The sequence below is a fragment of the Strigops habroptila genome, chromosome 8, assembly GCF_004027225.2.
Source record: "Strigops habroptila isolate Jane chromosome 8, bStrHab1.2.pri, whole genome shotgun sequence".
NCBI lineage: Eukaryota > Metazoa > Chordata > Aves > Psittaciformes > Psittacidae > Strigops > Strigops habroptila.
In genome coordinates, this window is record NC_044284.2 from 43,374,280 (window position 1) to 43,393,881 (window position 19,602).

At 50.1% G+C, this 19,602-nt stretch overlaps 2 protein-coding genes across 8 annotated transcripts in view; one reads left to right on the plus strand and one right to left on the minus strand.

Moving 5' to 3' along the window:
- The window catches only part of DNM3 (dynamin 3), a 176,823-nt gene extending 169,346 nt beyond the window's left edge, over positions 1–7,477 (plus strand). For 5 of the 7 annotated variants that reach the window (XM_030494442.1, XM_030494444.1, XM_030494447.1 and 2 more), the window contains one exon: positions 3,151–7,477. In XM_030494442.1, the coding sequence (XP_030350302.1) occupies positions 3,151–3,220 (70 nt within the window). In that variant the 3' untranslated portion in view covers positions 3,221–7,477. The remainder of the gene's footprint in view (positions 1–3,150) is intronic. The other 2 variants (XM_030494443.1, XM_030494445.1) reach the window with 1 other exon arrangement.
- A 6,462-nt stretch (positions 7,478–13,939) lies between these two features.
- Positions 13,940–15,000, minus strand: PIGC (phosphatidylinositol glycan anchor biosynthesis class C). The gene has a single exon (XM_030495881.1). The coding sequence runs from the start codon at positions 14,922–14,924 to the stop codon at positions 14,046–14,048; it is 879 nt and encodes a 292-aa protein (XP_030351741.1). The 5' UTR covers positions 14,925–15,000; the 3' UTR covers positions 13,940–14,045.
- Between the last annotated feature and the right edge of the window lie 4,602 nt (positions 15,001–19,602).

Genomic DNA, 19,602 nt, shown 5'->3' on the forward strand with positions numbered 1-19,602 from the left:
TGAGTGTAAAAGTAGTCACATAATGACTTGTCACCTTGACAGGGAAATCTAGTGACAGGCAACTTCTGAGCTTGTCCTTTCCTTCAGTTTGACTTGAGCTTCGGCTCATGCTGGTTGATATGTACTGGTGGCTAGTGAAGGTAAGGTCTTTTGCCCAAGCTGAACCCCCATGCTGTACTCTGACCAGGGACTTGAGAGCATGGCTCCTCTTCCTACATTTCCAGCACGAGGAACTGGAGGCAGCCTCAGAGACTGTCAGCAGCAGGACTGGAAGTGAATGGTGCTTTTGCAGGTCTTTTCCCAAGTGCTGCCTTTTCCATCTGCCGCTCCTCTGGAAGGCACCTATGTCTCTACTTAGAGGTCTTGCTCAGCTGGTCATGCTGTGCTGGGTTAAGGAGCTGGAAAAAAATCCCGTGCAACAGCATGGGAGCTAGGCAGCACACCTGAGAGGGCAGAAGAGAGGGGCTGGAGCTACGGAGAGGTCTGTCCATTCCTCGTGTACATCCTTGCCCAAACCTATTGGGAAGACACACAAGCATATGTATGCAGAGCATCCCAGATACGTGTGTGCATCTCCCAACAGGAGGCGCTCATAGCGTTAAGTGGTGGGGGAGAGCTTGGACTGAGGGGTCCCCTCGCGGGGCAGACCTGCCTGTTGGGCAGTGCCACAGGGAGAAAAAGGCTGGTCTGGCTCTGCCTGCTGCGTGGGGAAGGGGAGAGGCTGCAGTGTGGCGCTGCGCCCCAGGCCCTCGCAGTGTCAGCAGCTCCTCGTTGGAGAGGGCCCCCAGGGGGTATCAGCTACTCCCTGAAGTGGTATTCTGGAGTGGAAACGAGAGCCTGCTGGGGAATTTTTCTGTTCAGGTCTGCACTAGGCTTGAATGAAAATTCAAATAGTGGTCACAGTGCAATAACAGCACTGGTTCAAGGAGGAAATGAGGCTCAGACCTGATTTTGGTTTGACTGATTATAACCAGGAAATCTTTGCACTGTGCTCTCCAGTTTCTGATCCTGCTTGGCTAAATAGCAATTTGGCTAAATTACATTATTTGAATCCAGTGTGCTGCATTCAACCTGGTAAAATGCATGCTTGGGCTCGTATCTTTTAAATTTGATATGAAGACAGCTGTATGCATTTTCCCTTGTTTGTAGATTGTATACACATGATACAATGTTTTCAGTAAGCGCTAAGCAATGCAATGTGAGGCATTTCAACAAAGGAATAATTTAATGCAACCCAGCAGAAATGCAGAGCCTTAGAAGTGGTTCTTTATGAAACTACAAATTTTGGAAATGGGTCCAGAAGACCTACACTGGAGCAACACAAGAAACAATAGTTAACAGAGTAACATTTTTTCTGTAAGAAAAATACACCATGAAGAAATTATATTTCGCGTATTTTTTTAGCTTGTTGATTTACTTGAATGCTGCAGTTGGCATATTTTGTATTTGTTGTACGTTAGGGATTAAAATTCTCATTTCTTCACCAACAGAGAATATTGTACAAGATGCACTTTGAGCCAATCAAAATGCTTTTGTCAAGTGTAAATTTGTCTTACATATTATGTTCAGTTCAAAGAAGATTAACACATTGTTACATTCTTTTCATCTTCTATTTAGCTTTAACAGAATGAGACACATTTCCTTTGTGATCTTCAGGGACAGGAGCTGTTCCTACTTTTGCAGGTGGAGGACAGTGTTAGAGAGGGCTGTACAATTTGTCTTGGTCATTAATGTAGTCTGCTGAAGCTGGATAGGAAATTAAGAGCTCTCAGCTCTTCACTTTGTTCAGACCCCGGGTTCAGCTCTTCACTTTGTTCAGAGGGTTCATGCCTCTCTTAGAGCAGCTGTGCACTCTCGTGGTGATCTGGGCTGGGTTAAGGAATAAAGCGAGAGCTGGTACTTCCCATTAAAGAAAATGGGGAACAAAAACACTGTGAGAGACAGATTTGAATAATTGCACAACAAAACCCTGCAGGAGGGTGCTGGATAGCTAGCCAAGGGAGCAGGCTGGCTGTGAAGAACAGTCTCTTAGGTATATTTATACAGCACAAAGCAGTGCTAGGCAGAACTGTTTGAGCTAGTGTAGGCACTGGAGTCCAAATGGGTATTGTCATCTCAGATTCTGCACAGGCTTTGGTCAGCAGTGGGGTGTTTTATCCCAGGTGGAATGGAACGTTAATAAAGCAGTCTTTGTAACTAAGGTGATGGAGTTATCTCCACACAGCACTGATGTGAACCAGGTTCCCTAAACACACACAAAAATGTAAAAGGCAATTACATAGCTACCAGGGAAAAGTCAATCTACAACTCCCTTGGACAAAGCAAGGGAGTGGAAGGTCTCAGCCTGGACTGCAGGTGGAACATGCTCAGGGATTGTGCTGCTGCTAGCTCTCACAGTGTGGTCTCTTACCAGACGATGATGGAGTCCAAATTGAAATGCAGAGGTTTGCAGTACACTGGAGCCTGTGCTGAATTGGACGTTTGAAAAAGGGGACTAAAGACTCATAAGCCTTTTGAAAAAAATCTGGGACTCCCTTAGGAGTTACTGAAGTTGATAGAGGAATGCATTAATGGTAAATGAAGAAATCCAGAAGCCACAGTCAAAACTAGCATTTTCATAATGCCAGTTGGCCATTGATATAAAGCTTAAAATTTGTGCCTCAAATTCAGGCACATTGGCTTGGCTCCAGTTGGTCCAACTGTGCAAGAAGCTGCAGGGTTTTTTTGCTTCTGCAAAGAGCTGCTAAAGTTGCTGCGGGCTGTCTTCCAGAATCCAGCTGGCCACTCTGAAATGTACCTGTTAAGACTGCTCTGTGGCTGTCCAGGCTGGGACTGACCCCTGAGAAAACAGGACTATTGATCCTCCACTAATGGTGTCCATGGCACAAGAATGTAACTGTGTTCGGAGAACTTCCAGGCTGTGGACCAGAGAGAGGAGCTGTTTGATGCATGAGAGGGCTAAGGCATGGTAGGCATGTGGCTAACCCGTTGCTTTCTTCCTTCTTGTGGATGCTTAAGGCTATCATGCTTCAGTGTACATGGAAATAACATTGTGTTCAGGAGCATGTGCATGTTCATGTAGCAAGAGCAAAAGGTGCCAGGTTTGTTCTTAGTGTTTGTGCTTATTGTTTCTTCTCTCTTTCTCTCCAGTCGAAGACCACCCCCTTCACCAACTCGGCCCACTGTAATTCGTCCATTAGATTCATCCCTGTTAGACTAAAAGAAGTTTCTGGCATGCCATTCATTGTTAACCAAATACGTGGAAGCAAATTGCTTGATAACTGTTGCAATAACCAATGTATAGTCGCATGTATGGACATCTATAGGCAAGTAACCAATTTTACTGATATACTCTCTGTCCATTCTGCATTGTTTATGAGATCTTAAATATTTTGGGAAGGTCTGTGCTGCCTTGACTTTTCCTTTTGCAATAGCTCATGTTAGCTAACTTACTGACATGTCTTCACCCAGGCGACCATGCTCACAGTCCTGTACAGCAAATGGAGGGCTTGACTTTGTGTGTATTTGTGTGTGTTGGTTTGATCTGCTTCTTTTTTCCCTCTTCTCTGAAAGGAATCTTGCATTCATTCATTTCAGGTTTTCTATCGTTCGGAATTACACAGTTATGTCCATTTTCTCTTTTAATGGCTAAACTGGGCAAAGAAAAGCGATGTAGTCTTACCAAGCTCTTCCGAAGGCCTCACACTTCCATGTCTCTCTTGCAAGAAGCTTGCTGGATGGCTGCTTCTCCTATAATTTCTCCTTATCCAAAGTCTAGTTTTTAAGGAATGTTGTTAAACAAGAAGTGTGTGTATGGGACAATGCGCGTTTTACTTTATTTCCACATTGGCAGCTGACATGCAACATAGATTGGGTGGTTGGTAGTGACCAGGCTGTGGTGTTGCAGCAAGGATGTGAAAGGGTATTTTGAAGAACCAGTACATAACAGAGCAGCGTGTGCCAGCTTGCTTTGTCCTCTGCTAGTGCTTGCTCACATTCGTACTCCCACTGAACTTATCGGAAGCCTTGGGGGTGAGTGTATGAAATATGTATAAATGTACTGTACTGCAGGATCCAGAGAACTGAGCGTTGCTTTTGGTCATTTTGTGAGACAGAAGGAAATATAGATACAGGTATGATATGTTACGTTATATTATATGATATGGCACAGCACAGCTGTAAATGGGCTACTGCTCCTCTGCCCATTGTGTGAGCCAACTCACAGAGCTACAGCCTAGATTTGCATCTGAGCTTTCCAAGGGTCTGGTTTGGATTTGAGATATTGCTCACACCAGTCGGTAAAGTTCCATTATGCCCCCTATATAAAGATTTTCTCTTTGCATCACTTGAAGTCCTGCACACCTCAGATTAGGATCACTTCTATGATATAGGTACTAGAAGTACTCAGCTGTGTGGATTATTTTAGCAGATGTTCGCTTGCAGAGGTCCTCTCTGCCTATTGTTTTGCACGTTATATATTAATGCATTGTAGAAACCTCTTGTCTTGACTGCATTACTTCACTTTAAACAGTTAGGGTTAGCGTCACCCTTACAGCTTAAAACTTACTGAGTTAACAAAATTAAACTAGAGATTAATTGGGCCTTGTTTCTTCCGAAAATATTAATTGCTGTTATTTCTATTATGGTTACAGATCCCTAGGCAAAGCAATTGGTGGTTTCAAAGGCCCCAGTCTAATCAGTCTAATAAATTTATTTATTGAGACTGCATGTAGGGCTCCAGTATGCTGTAGCCCCATGGTTAGGAAGAATCTAACCAAAGACCCACAATGAATGGGGATTTAGCCTACTAAGTATTCCCAGTCTGCTGATTAGCCGTGCTCACCACTGAAGCAAATCATGTTTCAGCTTGCATAAGAGAGATGAGCTTGGGAAAACATCATGATTTGTATGTTAGCTTAAATTTAATTTCCTGTCAACCTCATACTTGTAACACATGCCTGGGGAGCCTAGGGGTCAACATGTGAAACACAGCGAAGATGGAGTTTTGTCAGAGCACTGGCATCTTGGTGATCTCAGAAGACTGCTTAAGTGTTTGTTTGGAGAACAGACCCACATCGCCAACACCAAATGCACAGCATCAGCTTTCAAAGAAAAAAAGGTTGCAAACCCAACTACTGTTGCAAACCTATTGATATTTACTACAAAAAAAAAAAACCCAACATATTTGCTGTAACAAGCAATGCACATATTAGATGTATTTTTATAAATAATTATAGTAGTTCCTGCTGTTGTCTAGCCAGCAAACCTGTATATAGTTTATCAGAACTCTCTGTTACTGACGGGCAGCTGCCTGCTGACAGAAAGCCAAGCTTAGCACCACAGCCACAGAAAGTAATTTTAACCCCAAATTTTGATATTCATTCAGTGATACTGCAAGGCCATGGTCTGGGTTTATCCCACCCATACCCCAAGCACTCAGTTTAGTTGTCCAAGGTCCCTTTTGTACAGTGGAAAGAGGCAGCACCTCCAGAAGGTGATTCAGATTGATGCGGCTGCATGGGAGATGAGGGTGGGAATGCTGGTAAGTTAGGAGCCTCAATTAGATGACACAGATCCTGGCCTAAAATCTTCTGTACTTGAGACTCCTTTATTTACTTTGATGACTCTTTCTGACAAGCATAAGGAAGTAAAAGTGGCACAATTCAGTGCTGTCCTTAACTCTGCCCCCAAAGAAATTGTATTTCTCAGCAGTAATCCTGACTTGTAAATGATGCTCTCAAGGGTGGATTCACCTGAAGGAGGAGGCAGTGAGGTGCCTGTGGCCCCATCATCAGCACCATCTGGTTCTGCGCTTGATGTTGAGGTTGTGGGACACAGCTGCACAGCCCTCCCTTCCTCTGCATCCTTACTCAGATCACACCTAAATCTGGCCCTGGGTCCCAGACATAATACTTTTAGGTGTGCAGGTTAGTAATTAACCTTGAGCACAGATCCAGAGTTTGATGATTTTACCTCTAACTTCTTGCATATACGCTTTTCAGAATAAACTACACAGAATTGTTGTTTCTAGGAAAAATGCTAAGTGCTTCCCAAGAAATTGCCACATCCAGTTGAATAAGCACTGTCCTCCCAGCCTCAGCCCATTTCCTCCTGGAACGGGTTGGTTTGTCCCGCTCCCTCTTCATGCTGGCAAGTCATGTCTCTCCCCTCCCTTGTTCTCAGAGCAGCCGTGGCAGCAACTTCCTCCATGCCCAAAGGACAGCAGGACAAGCACTGTGTGGGTCTGCTAAAGGGACTGGTTACCTCAGACTGGCCACTGCCCCCTCTGCGGGCCCTCTTATGCAGGGGGAACTAGGCCTGAACTCCCATATCTGAGAAGCATGGGCTGCTCTCCCTTTCTTTGCTTCCCTGTGGCAAAGCTCAGAAGATTGCCAGGGAGTAGTGAAGACTCCTGTTAAGCAACAGCAGGATCTTATGTGAGATGTGTAATTAGGTGGGTGATATACGCAGCTAAGTTTCAGGAGAGTGCTCATCTAGTACTGCATTTAGGCTAAGCCTCGGTCTCTGCCTGGAGAACATGTTCCACCTTACTTCGTCATGGCTGACCAACAGCTGAAGAGCTTGTACATGCCATAAATAGCTCTTGGCCTTTGATCTCAAGGGATCTTGTGGTAGGATTAAAAAGATTGTATGTTCAATGAAAAGGCTTATGTACATAGTTAATGTGTTTATTTTATTCCTGATCTTGTTGCACTTTCTGAGTAAGCCTCATAAAAGTAGATTATTTATTATATTAAAGGAGATACATTACAGGTTATGGCATCACGTGTTAAAGTATAACATAGAAAATATTACACTCTATTGCAGATAGCTACACTAAACAATGTGTATACAACATATTGAGATTACTGGCTAGTTCTGTCTTTTTGTGTTACAATAGTACAAACCTCCTGAATTGAAAGCAGACCTATTTTGTATCTGTGACACTGGGGAGGTCCAACCTCTCTGTGTGCTTATAGCACAGTTCCTCCTGCTGTGGCATTGAACCTCCTCCCCAGGCTCTAGCAGAACAGCTCCCTTGTGTAAATGAATGTTACTCTGCCTGTCTTTCCTCTTACTTTGTCTGCAGGCGAGGTGATACCGATGGCTCCTCCCGTCCAGACAGTCCTCCACTCTTGCTTGATATATGATTTGTTCCGTCTTGACGGCCATTTACTTTACTGCCTGTCTCTTTACTTTTCCAGGACGGTGTAAACAGTGACTGCTTTTTGTAAGAAGCAAATGCTTAATTTCTTTCTGAATTTTGCTCTGTCTGTTAATGCCCTATTTCACATGAGCCAAAGCATCCACCTTTGGTTTCATAATCTGTAAATGGTTCCTGGTGTTGACCTTTGAGCACAAGTCGATTCCTGAAACCATGGTCATTATTGACCATCACATACACCTGCTGTAAAAATGTTAAGCTGCATTTCTGAACCTGAAATAAACTGTAACTCTTGATGGGCTTTTACTGTTACTTTCTGGATGTGCATGAGTAGCGTTCTGTCTCTCACACCAACATCTCTGCATGCTGCACTCTGCCTCTGTTGGGACTGCAGTGAGGATTGTGTATCAGAGATGCGTGTTGCATTGAGATCACTGGAGGTGTCATTAAAAGGGGGGAGGGGGTATATAACTCGTGGGAAGCATTCAGCCCACTGCCCTGCAAGGGGCTTGGAGTGCTGCAGAGACATTTTGCTGGGAAATGGATGAATGTTTTTCAAGTAGTACCTGGTATCCATTTCACTGCTGGGAAAAGCATGTTTTGGGGAGATTCAGAGCGGAGGAGGCAGCCAGACTGAGTCCTCCAGAGCAAGAGCTGGAGTAAAAATGTGCATGTGTGTGTACGTATTATGTCTGGAAGGGACTTCCCCCTAAAGTGGTTGTATATGAATGTGCAGATGTCTTGGTTACTCAATTCCTCCTTCAGATCACTATGAGCCAAGTAACTGGAGTTGGTGCTGTACGGCACAAGAAGCACAACAGCTTCCTATGGGAGAGGACATTTTTCACTGAGCACAACAGTCACTATGTTGGTCCTTAGACAGGTTTTGGGAAAGGGGGTGCAAAAGGTGGGATCAACAAAGTAGCAACATTCCTGTTATATTCACTTGCTTGCTGTAACTTGCTGTAACATTTGGAGATTATTTTTTAATAATCGTTAATGGCTATGCCTGAGGTAGTCTGTGCACATCCCCTCAGTGAACAGCAGTGTCACACGTGTCCCATCTGGCTGGAGGATGTTACGTACTCTGTATGTACGAGTTTGGCATGTTGGTCAGTGACACGTCAGAGCTGGGTAACAGGAGCAGCATCTGCTCTCCTCTAACCGCTGCACTGGGCCATCGACTGCCAAGGGTCACTCCTGCCAGGGTTGGCAGTAGATTCATTGCACTGCCATCACCCACGTTTTTAACCTTTCCCAGCAGTGTCCCCTCCAGATACCCGAATCCAGCCCACAGGCCATCTTGTTTGATGATTCCCAATTTTATCAGAATCTCACTTAAAAAAGGCCTACTCCAAGAACAGTGTTTGAAGCAGATGGTGCAAATTTTAAGGTTGACGAGGGAAAAGCTCTTCCAGAGGATATTACTTGCTGCAAGAAAATTAGAAAGCCTGTGACCAGCAACCTCCACACTCGTGATGTGATTGTCCCAGTTCTCTGGCACCAGCAAGTCAGCTGGGAAGCGGTGAGAATGAAAGCTGAGGCTGTGCTGATAGCCAGCTGATTCTAATCTTGCTCTTTTCCTTAATGTGCATGTTCTGTGCCTTTTTCTCTTAACCTATTTTATTAAGATAATTTATTGTATCTTGACCTTTTGTTTTAAATCTCTTCTCCGCCCCTTCCCACCTCCCGTGAATTTGGGGTTAATTTTTGTCTTTCTCCTAGGCGACCTCCACCAGCTGTTCCAGGAAGATCATCCTAAAACAATTTGTGCAATCTGTCTTTTTTAATTGGACAAAATTATTTTTAATTTGCACTAGCCTGTTTGTAAATGAAAGATTTTATTTTCAGATGTCAATGACAAGCCTGGATATAAAGAAAATAAAAATTCTGACTACAAAATGAATGTGTGCTGGTTTTCCACTGAAAGGCCTACCCGTTCCTTCTCTGATGGAGCCATTCACACCCCACAGAAGAAATTGCCTGGAGGCTCCCACTCTCCAATGTGATGGAGGGGGATGTTCTGCTGGGATTCCACCACTGCTTCTGAATTCATTAACCACCAGGATTGCTCCATATAAATGGCTTTGGCTTAGTGTTAGCAGGAAGACTAGCCAGCTGCTTTAACAACAACAGTCCTAAAACATGTCTAATGCACCAGCAGCAGCACCTGGCTGAGTGGAAAGTCAACGGAGAAGATTGCAGCAATCTCCAGGCTGATAAATCCACACATTTATAAATAAGTCATAGCTGCTCTGACCAATTGTTTTTTTCAAGTTAAACCTCTGAATTCCTTGCGAGCTAATCTCCGTGGAGCATCTGAGCTCAAATAGCTGTAAGTAGCTACCTCTGGGATTCCAAATGTTTGTCCCTGTGGGAAAGATAAAATCTGGGATTTAACATTTAGAAGATGTGCTTGTTTGGGTGCCAGAGAAGTAGATGAGAAGTCTAAAAAAAGGGAAAACTGATGGGTTTTATTGGCTTTTTTCTCACATGAAAATAAAGAAGGGGTATCTCACAAACCATGCAGGTTGATTGAGGCACTGCACAGGAACTCCAACCTGTTGTTTCAGGAGCACAAACAAGACCTACATTTGTAGTATGAAGTTCATGGGGAGAGGGAGCTGCAGTGGTGCTGCTCAGGGGATGGAGGCAGGCGAGTAGAGATCAGCATTGTGTATGTGGCAGGGGCCTGACAACACACAGGCTGTACTCAGTTTCAAGCCAGGTCTGACACAGCTTTGCTGAATATGGGCAATTCCTCTTGTTCCAGCTGATTTAAATCCCTGCTGACTTCTTGGATGTTCAGGGAGCTGCTGAACTACTTGCATGTGCTGGTAAATACCAGACATTGAGTTTGCTCAAATTATAAGGGGGTGGCAAGCCCAGAGAGCTGTAGACTTACATTTTTCATTCTCCCTACTCAGACTTCGTCTTTTGGTAGAATACAACAGAAGAAACAACAATGGCGTTAGCAAAAAGTGCGGGGTACCCCAAGTACAGCAATTCTTAGGCGAGGGAGATAAATAATCATTCCTGCTAGACCCTTGAACTACATGTGCTAAACTGTGAATTACTGGAGCTGGAAAGAGTACAGTAATGCACAAGGTGCTTCCCAGCACTCTGAGAAAACAGAAAAATGGAGACTCCTAAGAGTCCCATGAACATAACTGTCTCAAGAGTAGGGGATGAAGAGGGAAGCTCAGGCTGGCCGTATCTTTCAACTGTGGGACTTGTCACTGTAAGGTAGAGGCAGAAACACCTCAGTAGATTTCAGGAATTGTGTATTTTCAGGACTACTTCAGAAGCGACAGTGTTTGTACCCAGCAAGCTCTTGAGAAGGTTCTGGCCATGCTTCACGTCTCAGGTAAGAGGGAATGGGAACAGGCTGAATTTCACAAGCTGCTTTTTTTCTAGGTTGTTAAAAAAATATGTTCCATACTGCGGGAAGCTCTCACTGCATTCCCTCTGGGACATGGCATGGTACTATCAGATGAACCCCCAGCAAAAGGTGTCTGTTTTAGTAGTATGGCCCTACCTACAACACCCCAACTGGGAGCTGCTGCTGCCCTCCTAGCTGCCAGCTGACCTCCATGCATTAGGCTGTAAGGCACAAACTTCTTTCTTGGGGTATTTAATAGCATTAAACTTTTCACAGAAACCTTTACCTTCTTCTGAAGTATCTGACAAAAAGTTTTGTTGGAAATAGGACTACGGACTTCGTGATTTTCTGGCAGCTATTCCTAAAATCTCCTAAATGGAAAGAAAAAGGTATTGGTGTGCTGGGAAACCTGGCATGTTCTTTAGCACCAACTCATGGAATGACTTTTTGTAGAAGCTGTTTAACCTCGTCTGTGCTATTTCCACTCTGCAATGGTGCATGTTCTCTGGCTAGGGAGAGAAGGCTAAAGTGGCCCCACCAGCTGGTGGCATTATGCTTCCTGGGTTGCTTTTCAATGGATGGGTTAGGACCAAAATCCTATTTCGCTTTCCCTATCATTCATGTCAATGCCGTTGCCTCTTGCATCACAAAGCTGAGAAAAGCTTAGTGATTACTGAGATTGAAGACATGCAAAGAGCTTACCTTCAAAGACTGAAGCTTCACTCTTTCCAGGCTTCCCAGATCTAGTCTCCCATGTGGGTAGGAACACAGGCCCTCGACAGCACAGTGTGGGTGGCTGAAGCTTGCCTTTCCCTGCAGCAGTGGCTGTAGATGGAGATTCCAGACAGCACGTGTCAGCAGCTCCCCCAGGAGCAAAGCTTATCCCCAGCCAGTTTATAATTACTTGCATTTGGCCAGCTTCAAATCAAAAGAAAATGTCCCATTGAAGTACTCAATCTCAGTGGACTTGGAAACTTAAGAGAAAGAAAATGCACTTCCTTGTAATGCAAAATAACATTTAACTCTTTGGAGCTGGTTGATGATGAGCTGGTTGCACACAAACTGAGAAGGACCTATTTCTTTGGTCTCAGTATGTGCTTCTGCAGGGAAACCCCAAAACATTACGCCCAGGTAGTGAATGCTCAAAAGGCACCCAGCTTTACTGCTGAGCTGGGCATAGAGTTATGGCAAAGTTATGTTCTAGAGAATATTCTAAGCTCAGGCATGAAGACATACTCATCGTAATTTGCATTAATTATGTAAATTATGTAAACTCGTAATTTATTCAGCATTGTAAATAACTTCAGCAGCATTGCAGGGTACATGTCTCCAGGAGAAGGTCAGAGAAGCCTAGCGAAACTCTGCCTGGCCTTCATGTCTCCCCCTCTCCTGACCCTGGCTCTGTCTGGCATCTTACCCTTCTTCTAGGTCCCTTTGTGCACCCAGGCCATAGACTGGGTTTTATATTTTCATCTCCCAGGTTAGGGAGAGCAGACTATCTGTGCAGGCAAGCTAAGGGGGTCTGAGCCTTTCCCCAGGGATCTCTGGGCAAGGACTGAGGCTACAGAGGAGGTGAAGGGAAGGAGCTGCACAGAGCAAAGAGGCCTGGGGCTGTGGGCAGGGAAGGAACTGCCTGCAGCAGGCTGGACAGGACACATCCTGGATCCTGCCTGGAGCTGAGCAGACAGGTTCTGCTGCATGAATTAAAGTGCAGGAATCTGCTCAGCTGATTCACTGGGCTCCAGCTGTGGCTGAGGCAATGGTGGCAGTTGTGCCCTTCTCCACCTGGAATGTCTGAGCAGTCGAATGTCCTAACCCAGAGTTGGTTTTCAGAGTCTGATTTTGAGAAGAGTATTTTGGGGGAAAATATTTCTCGTTGAGGGAATGGGTGCAGCAGAAACTCTGCTTTCTTGTAGTCTCTATTGTGACAGACATTAACAACAGGCACCAGGCAGGCTAGATCTGATTCAGTTTTGGTTTACACTTAAGCCTTGCCCTACCAATGAGCTCTGTGAATCGGCTTTGGATTGCAGTGTTACAGTGGCATTAGTGCAAGATGCGACACCCCAGTCATTGAGCAGCTTTCTGAGAAACCTTGTGAAAAAACAGTCGTCTTTCCACAGAACTAGAACATGTCATCTGGACTGCGAGCACCTGGCTGCTCTGCACTCCCTGCGAGACTGGAGCACGGGCTCGAAACTTCTGCAGGTTTTAATTAAAACCGAAGTGAGATGCAGTCGTCACCATAACGACAACAGCAACATTTAACACTTGGCAGGAGCCATAACAAAGCTCCTGGAGGTGTTGGGGACTCTGCCGGGGACTGCTCATTTCCGAGAAAGCCCAAGGAGCGCCGCTCGCTGCGGTGAGACGCCGGCGCTCAGAGGGATGGGGTAAATCAGAACTGTGCTTCTCCAAAAGAGAAGTTTCACAGAAACCCGGGTAATGCCAAATGCGTCCCTGCGTGGTGAGGCTGGGGCAAGCGTGCGCACCCCATCCCGCCTGCGCTGCTGGGGCCGCCCGGAGTAGGGCCCGGCAGCCGAGGGGCAGCCCCTAATGGGAGGAAGGAAAGGGAAGCTCCAGGGAAGCTCGCCTGGCCTCTCCGGCTCCGGCGGGACTTGCTTGCCGGGAGCGCCCTCTGTTGTGGTGTCTGTGGTGCCGAACAAACGGCTGCGGGACAGACGGTGCCGGGCAGGACCTCAGTGGGCCTTGCCACTGTCCCAAGCAGCCTGGCATCCAGGTGCACCCGCAGGGGTCTGCACTGAGCTCCATCCCTCTGGCTCGGGGTCTGGCCATGCGGCAAGGCCAGATCCACCTCTGGGAAGGGGTTAGAGAGGGCAGGAAGGCATCTTGCCCCCTCACACCTCCCTCTCCTGAAGGATTTAGGGTAATGTAGTGTCTGGCAGCATCATGAGGCTATTCTGGCATCAGCAACTGGTAGGGTGCAGGTGAGTGGGGTTCTGCACCCACCCATCCCAGCGCCCTCGTGCTTGGGCCTGCAGGTCCAGCAGCCCCCACCACCCTTCACCTCCACTCTGCCCACAGCACCCTCACCCAGCCCCCTTCCCCTCCAGCACTGCCAGTCCCTATTGCACAAGTCGAGGTCCCTGGGGCTGAGGACCTCTATGGGCATGCTTGTGGGGCACATCTCTGTGAGGTAAGTGTTTCTGAGTGGCATTTCTGCTCAGGGGATGCCCACACTCCCTCTACCCCCACCCCAAGTGGGGGGTAGTACGGGTACGGGTGTGCATGGCTGGAGCACGTGCTGCCTCACTCGCCTGCCGCTGAGCTGCTACACAGGCTGCCCACTCTGGAGGGTTCAACTCCTTCCTTTGCCAAAATCAAGCAGGTCAGGTCTGGAAACAGATGCTGAGGGTAACGCAAACGTGGTCCTCATTGTTGGGTGAGAGGCTTTATTGGGACAGGTGTACTTCCCCCCCAGGGCTGTCCCCCAGCAAGGACCTTTGCACTGCTCACAGCAGAGGGTCCCCCCAGGACCTACATGAGGAACCTGGAGAGGTCCTCCTTGATTTCAGCCTCATCCCACGGCCCATGGATGTTGTCCTTGAGCAACTGAAGGCGGATGAGGCAGTAAGGGCAGAGGCCGCAGATGGTCAGCAGCAGTGAGGTGAAGAGCACAGCGGCCACGCTGGAGATGGTGGCCAGCCCCGCCAGTGCTGCCAGCGCAAAGAGCACCGTCACCCCCACGTAGCATCGAGGCGTCTGGGCTTTCAGCTTCTTCTGCAGCATGGGCCAGAGGGCAAAGATCTGCATGGCAAAGGTGACCATGACAAAGGCGTGGAGGGAGCGCGGCAGGCGGGAGGCCAGACATACCGAGGCAAAGATGGCCATGTTGAGGGACAGTGTGCTAGAGACAATGGCTGCATTGGCACCGTAGTCAAAGAAGATTAAGTGACCAAGGAGCATGAGGGCTGACATGGCATAGATAGTGTCCGTACTAATGGACTCAGTAAGCGTCTTCAGGACCGGTGAGAAGCCATAGGTGAAAGCAGTGAACACCAGCGTGCTCTTGAGGTCAGCCCACCGTGTCCGCCCACTCTCCCACCGCCCAGCTCCGCCGTCCACGGCATCAAAGAGGACATAGCCGAGCAGGGACGAGACCAGGGCCGCCCCGAAAAGCCCCTGCGGGCTCAGCATCCCGGCGTCCATGTACCACCAGGTGACGACGAAGACGCAGACGCTGCACAGCTGCTGCGCCACCACTCCCGACTGGAAGACGACGGCCTGGTACCGGTACTGGCGGGCGTGCACGTTCTTCTGCAGCTCCTCCAGGAACCGCTGGTCCACGTAGTTATCGGGGAAGGGCTGCCGCTCGTACAGCACCTTCTGCCACCGCCGCCCGGCAACCGGCTCCATCTACCCGGGGCGGGCGGGGGGGGTGTGGATGTGAGGGGCTCCGCCGCCTCACACGCACCCGCGGCCCCGGATCCGGCGCGCCGCGGCGCAAGGGACGCCGGGCGCTCGGGGCCGCCACCAGCCGGCGGGAGGCCCCAGCAGACGGCGCCGTGCCGGGACGCGGGCGGGGCCCCGGGCTGCCCGTGGCAGGGGGGACCTGGTGGAAGCAGGAGGGATGAGGAGGGAGCAGCAGCGCTGCTGTCAGGCACCCCGGGGCTGCTGTTCCGTCGCCAAGCAGGCTGTTCCCTGCAGCCAGCTTATGGAGGGGTTCAGGGGAGACCCCAGCTCCGTGCCAGGATCTGGCCGTCCTGAGTGCCGCAGCCCTTATCTGCACGCAGGATTCTGCCTGGAGGTGCTCCTGCGGCTGCCTCGCTCCTGCCTGTCCCCCCAAAACAGCTGGGTGGGCACCTGCAGGAGGTGCTGCCAGCCCATGGAAGGAGGGATGCTCCTGGTTTGGGCTGTGAGGTCCCGCCGTGATCCCGGCAGCAGCTGTGCCCTCGCACTGTGGCAAAGGGCTCTCCCGGGGGACCCTCTTTGCAGCTCCAATGTGCCATCCTTAAATGGCCATTAAGAAGGGCACAGCCAGTTGGTGGGATTTGGTCTGGACCTCTCTGTGCTTGGATGTAACCATGTGTGTCCAGCCTTACTGCTCAGTGAGTGACGCCAGACAATGGTGCAAGCCCTGCTCCCTGTCCCAGTCCAGCGAGGCACCTGCTCTTCTGGACAAACCAGGCTCCAGCACCCATGTTGGGGAATGTAGGTGTGATGCTAAAAGCATGGGTCACCTTTCCTCTGCAGCTTCTGCCTGCTTGCAGCTCAGTCCTGCCCTACTCCCCAGGCCTGCTGGCACCCTTGAGAAGTGGAGGAGGAAAGGGAGAAGTCATAGTTGAGTAGTGGCTGAGCAGCACCTCTGTGGGGACATCCGTCTGCTGCGCTGCCCATCCCTTTGCCAAAGGGACCGAGCTAGCATGCAGCAACAGGACTGGGGAACAAAATGGGATGGGGGAGGGGGTGGTTTGCAGAGGCAAGAGGCATTTTCCTTAAGAGAGTGTGTGTGTGTGTGTTTGTGCTCAGGTCAGAGCCTTCCCAGCCCCAGAGAGGTGCTTGCTATGGAGGAACTGCTTACTTTGGCCTCACCTGAGAGGCCTCAGCCTGGGGTAGAGCAGCTCCAAACACTGCCTTGTTTGTGCTTCAGGGAGGGGCGTTCATGGCCATCCTGTTACGGTGGGAGCAGGCAAAACAGCTGGTGTTTGTTTTTTTCCTACAGCCCTTACATATTTACCTTCACAAGGGCAGGAGCCAGCCAGTGCCTGCTGCAGGGGACTCTCCAAGCAGGACCCCACCTCCTCCAGGTACGTGCAGAGCAGCAGGTAACCCCCACACTGATGGTGTGTCTTCAGGGAGTCCTCGGGCTGAGCCACCCCGCGGTGACATCTAAAAAGTGCCACCTTCCTGCCCCATATCATTGCACTTGCTCCACAGGGCAGGAGCAGCTGCTCACCCTGTGCCGGTATCCCATGGCAAGCGGTGAAGCCAGCAGCCTCCGAGCAAGGATGGAGCTGGACCCAGTTTTAGCTGCCCTACCTACAAACCCCAATCCCCACGCTTTGCACAGAGGCACGTGCGTTCCTTTGTGCACACAAGCTGGTGCTTAAAGGGACAGGGAATGCTGCCAGCTCTTGCAATTGCTGGCATTGCCTTAAAACCCAGGACCTGGGAACTCAAGATTTTGAACGAAATGTCATTCTCCCAAAGTTGCAAAGTAAAGCAGGGGCATGCAAGAGAAAAGCCTGGAGGGCAGCACACCCCTCCTGCTTCCCTGGGAAGTGCCATGGCCACCACAGTGGAGGGACATCACCTCCCACAGGCATGGGCAGGGCAATGATGTGCTCTTGTGCATAGCCATGAGCCTCTAGGGACCAGGAAGAGCAGCTGGGCTAGGGCTGGGACACGATGCTGCCTCCATGTGCTCAGGTCCATCTGGAAACCCCAGTGGAGAGGGAGAGAATAGAGGGGAGTGGTACTTCTTGTGTACCTTGAAACCTCTTCTGCTGTGGCCACCAAAGTCCTCCTTGGAGGCAGGAGGAGGCAGGAGACTGCTGCTGGTTTGTGACTCAGCATCCCCAAGCTGCGCTGGGTGATGTCAGCCACGGCAAAGCAAAGCAAAGCCCTCTGGGAGATGCCAGCACAGGAGCTGTAGCCCCCATGAGGTGCTCAGCCACCGGACAAGGGGATCATCCTGGTGCTGGCTCCACATGCTTGGCAGTGCTGACACAGTGCCAAGACCCATGGGCCTGGCACCCACTTGGTGCTTGTGAGACGCCAGTGGGCTCCTGCGTGAAGTAGCTGCCACTGCTGCACTGGCACTGCGTCCCCACGGGAGGGTACAGTGTGTGCTCTGCCACGCTGTGAGCGTACTGCCCACAGTCCAAAGGGCAGCTCAGCCCTGCCTGGGTGGCCCAGACTTTGCCTGCAGGAGAATGACTTGCCACCAGCACAACAGCCCGAGCAGGACCTGCCACGGGACCTGCCACGTCACCGTCCATCCCTGCCAGTCAGAGGGGAACGTGCACTGTGGAGTCACCCTCAGCTCTCCTGGGGCTACGTGGCCGGGGCTCTCCTGGCGGGGACGAGTAGTATCTAAGGTCAAGGATGCAAAAGCCCTTTGTGAGCATCTTAATTCCCACTCTGGAGTCCACACAAGACGACCTCCCTCACCTCACAATTAGGTGTCCCCAAGTGCCACTTGCCTCTGGAGAGGCTGTAAGATGGTGAGTGCTTTGAGCCCCTCTGCTGAAATGCAGGAATGAGGAGCTGGATTCCATGGCACTATAAACTCTGTGTACGTTGGCTTGGCTGTCCCCTGCCTTTTGCAAAGGGACCCCACTGTGGATCTGTTTAGTGTCTGCCAGGCTCTGAATGTTTGAATACGGTGCTAAAGCTGTTTGGAAGGAAGGCTGGAAAAGGTGACAGGCCAGGACTGAAGTAGTTGTGACTGATGTAGACCTCCACTGGAGCTTTTGAATATCAAACTATGGATGGCATGGCACCCTCCCCACTGGCACAGGGCTGCCTCCAGGTGTGTCTGCTTCTCCTCAGGGTGGGTACATCACTTGTGCCACAGAAGTAGTCTTTGAAATAATGAAACAGCACACCTTGCTTAGGGTTTGAGCTCTGCTGAGGCTGCATGGATGAGGGCAGCTCCTGCACCACTCCATGCCCCTGGCTGGGGCTCTTCACCTGCATCACCCCATGGGGGACAGCGCCGCTGCAGCTGCAGGTCTGTAATAGCACCAGCAGCTTTGCAGGCTGCCTCATGGTGCATGCTCCATCCTTCTCACCATCCCTCTGCAGTGAGCAGTGCCTGCAAAGGTTGTGCTGCGTGTCCCAGGCTGCTGCGATGGAGCTGGGTCCCTCCCTGGGCCTGGGGCAGTAGCATGGACGGAGCTGCTTGCGAGCATAGCTATGGATGCTTGGGCTTCGCTTCTATTAAGCGATCCCCCAGCCCTCCCCTGTGACCCTGGAGCTGAACCCTCCCTCCGCAGGAATGTTTTCCAGGGGGAGGTTGGCAGAGCTCCAGCTGCTGAATTATTCCATGCCCAGAGACCATCTCCCGCCTTAAATGGCCCCACGACATGGGCTGCGTCTGCTCTCTTGCAATCACCTACTTAGGGATATTTTGCATTCAGCCCCCAGCATGGAGTGGGACACCACCAGCCCAGTGCCTCGCAGCTGGGCTGAGCCCTGGAGGGGGATGCTGAGGCATGCGGAGCTGGTTGCCCTGGGGTCCCCCATAGTGGTGTGCCCGGGCATGGGGGAGTCGTGCTGTTCCAGCTCTCCTAAGCATCTCTTTTCCCTGTGTGCAGGTCAGATTTCCTGTCCCAGGCAGGTCATTTCCAGAGCACAGCCTGCCTGATGGAGAGGAGCCTGTTCCAGGGCACGAGGGACCTTGCTGGAGACCCTACGGAGGCATTCCTGGGGAATTTTCCCCTGCCCAGGACAGAGAGGACCTAAATGTTGGTGAATCGCTGTTCTTCTCTTGTGCCAGCATCCTAGGAGCACAGGGGCCAGGCTGGACAAGATGTGGGGGCTTGCAGGAGAGAGTAAGGCAGTAGGAAGGGAGGCAGAGCAGCCAGGGAAGGGGGAAACTAGTGCCCTCCCGGGCAATGAGCTGAGATAAGGAGGTACCAAGGCTGCTGGAGAAACCCAGTGATGCTGCTCTGCGCTGGGGAGAACAGTCCAGGAAACTGGAATTGGGTCTGAGGAGCCCAGGCTGCACTGGCATCTTCCAGGTGAGCTTTGGGATTTGCTGAGCCTGTTGCAGAGGCAGAAGGACAGGAAAGCTGCTGTGGAGCTAGGTCAAGGAGCTAGAGCAGAAGAGACATGATGTGGAAAGGCATATGCATGCAGGGACATGACCTCTGGAAGACACAGCTTCTGGGGCAGCTGCAGAACTGAGCTCCCCGGCCCTGGCATTCCCCAGCAGTCAGCACAGATCAGTGAAGGCCTGTGGAAAAACACCCTCCCCACCGCTTGCACTGGGCTCCAGGGAGAAAGGGGCAAGTCGGCCCAGCTGAGGTCCCAGCCAGCTCCAGGGCAGTGGGCCAGCAGGGTCCTGTTCCATAGGGGGGCTCCCTGA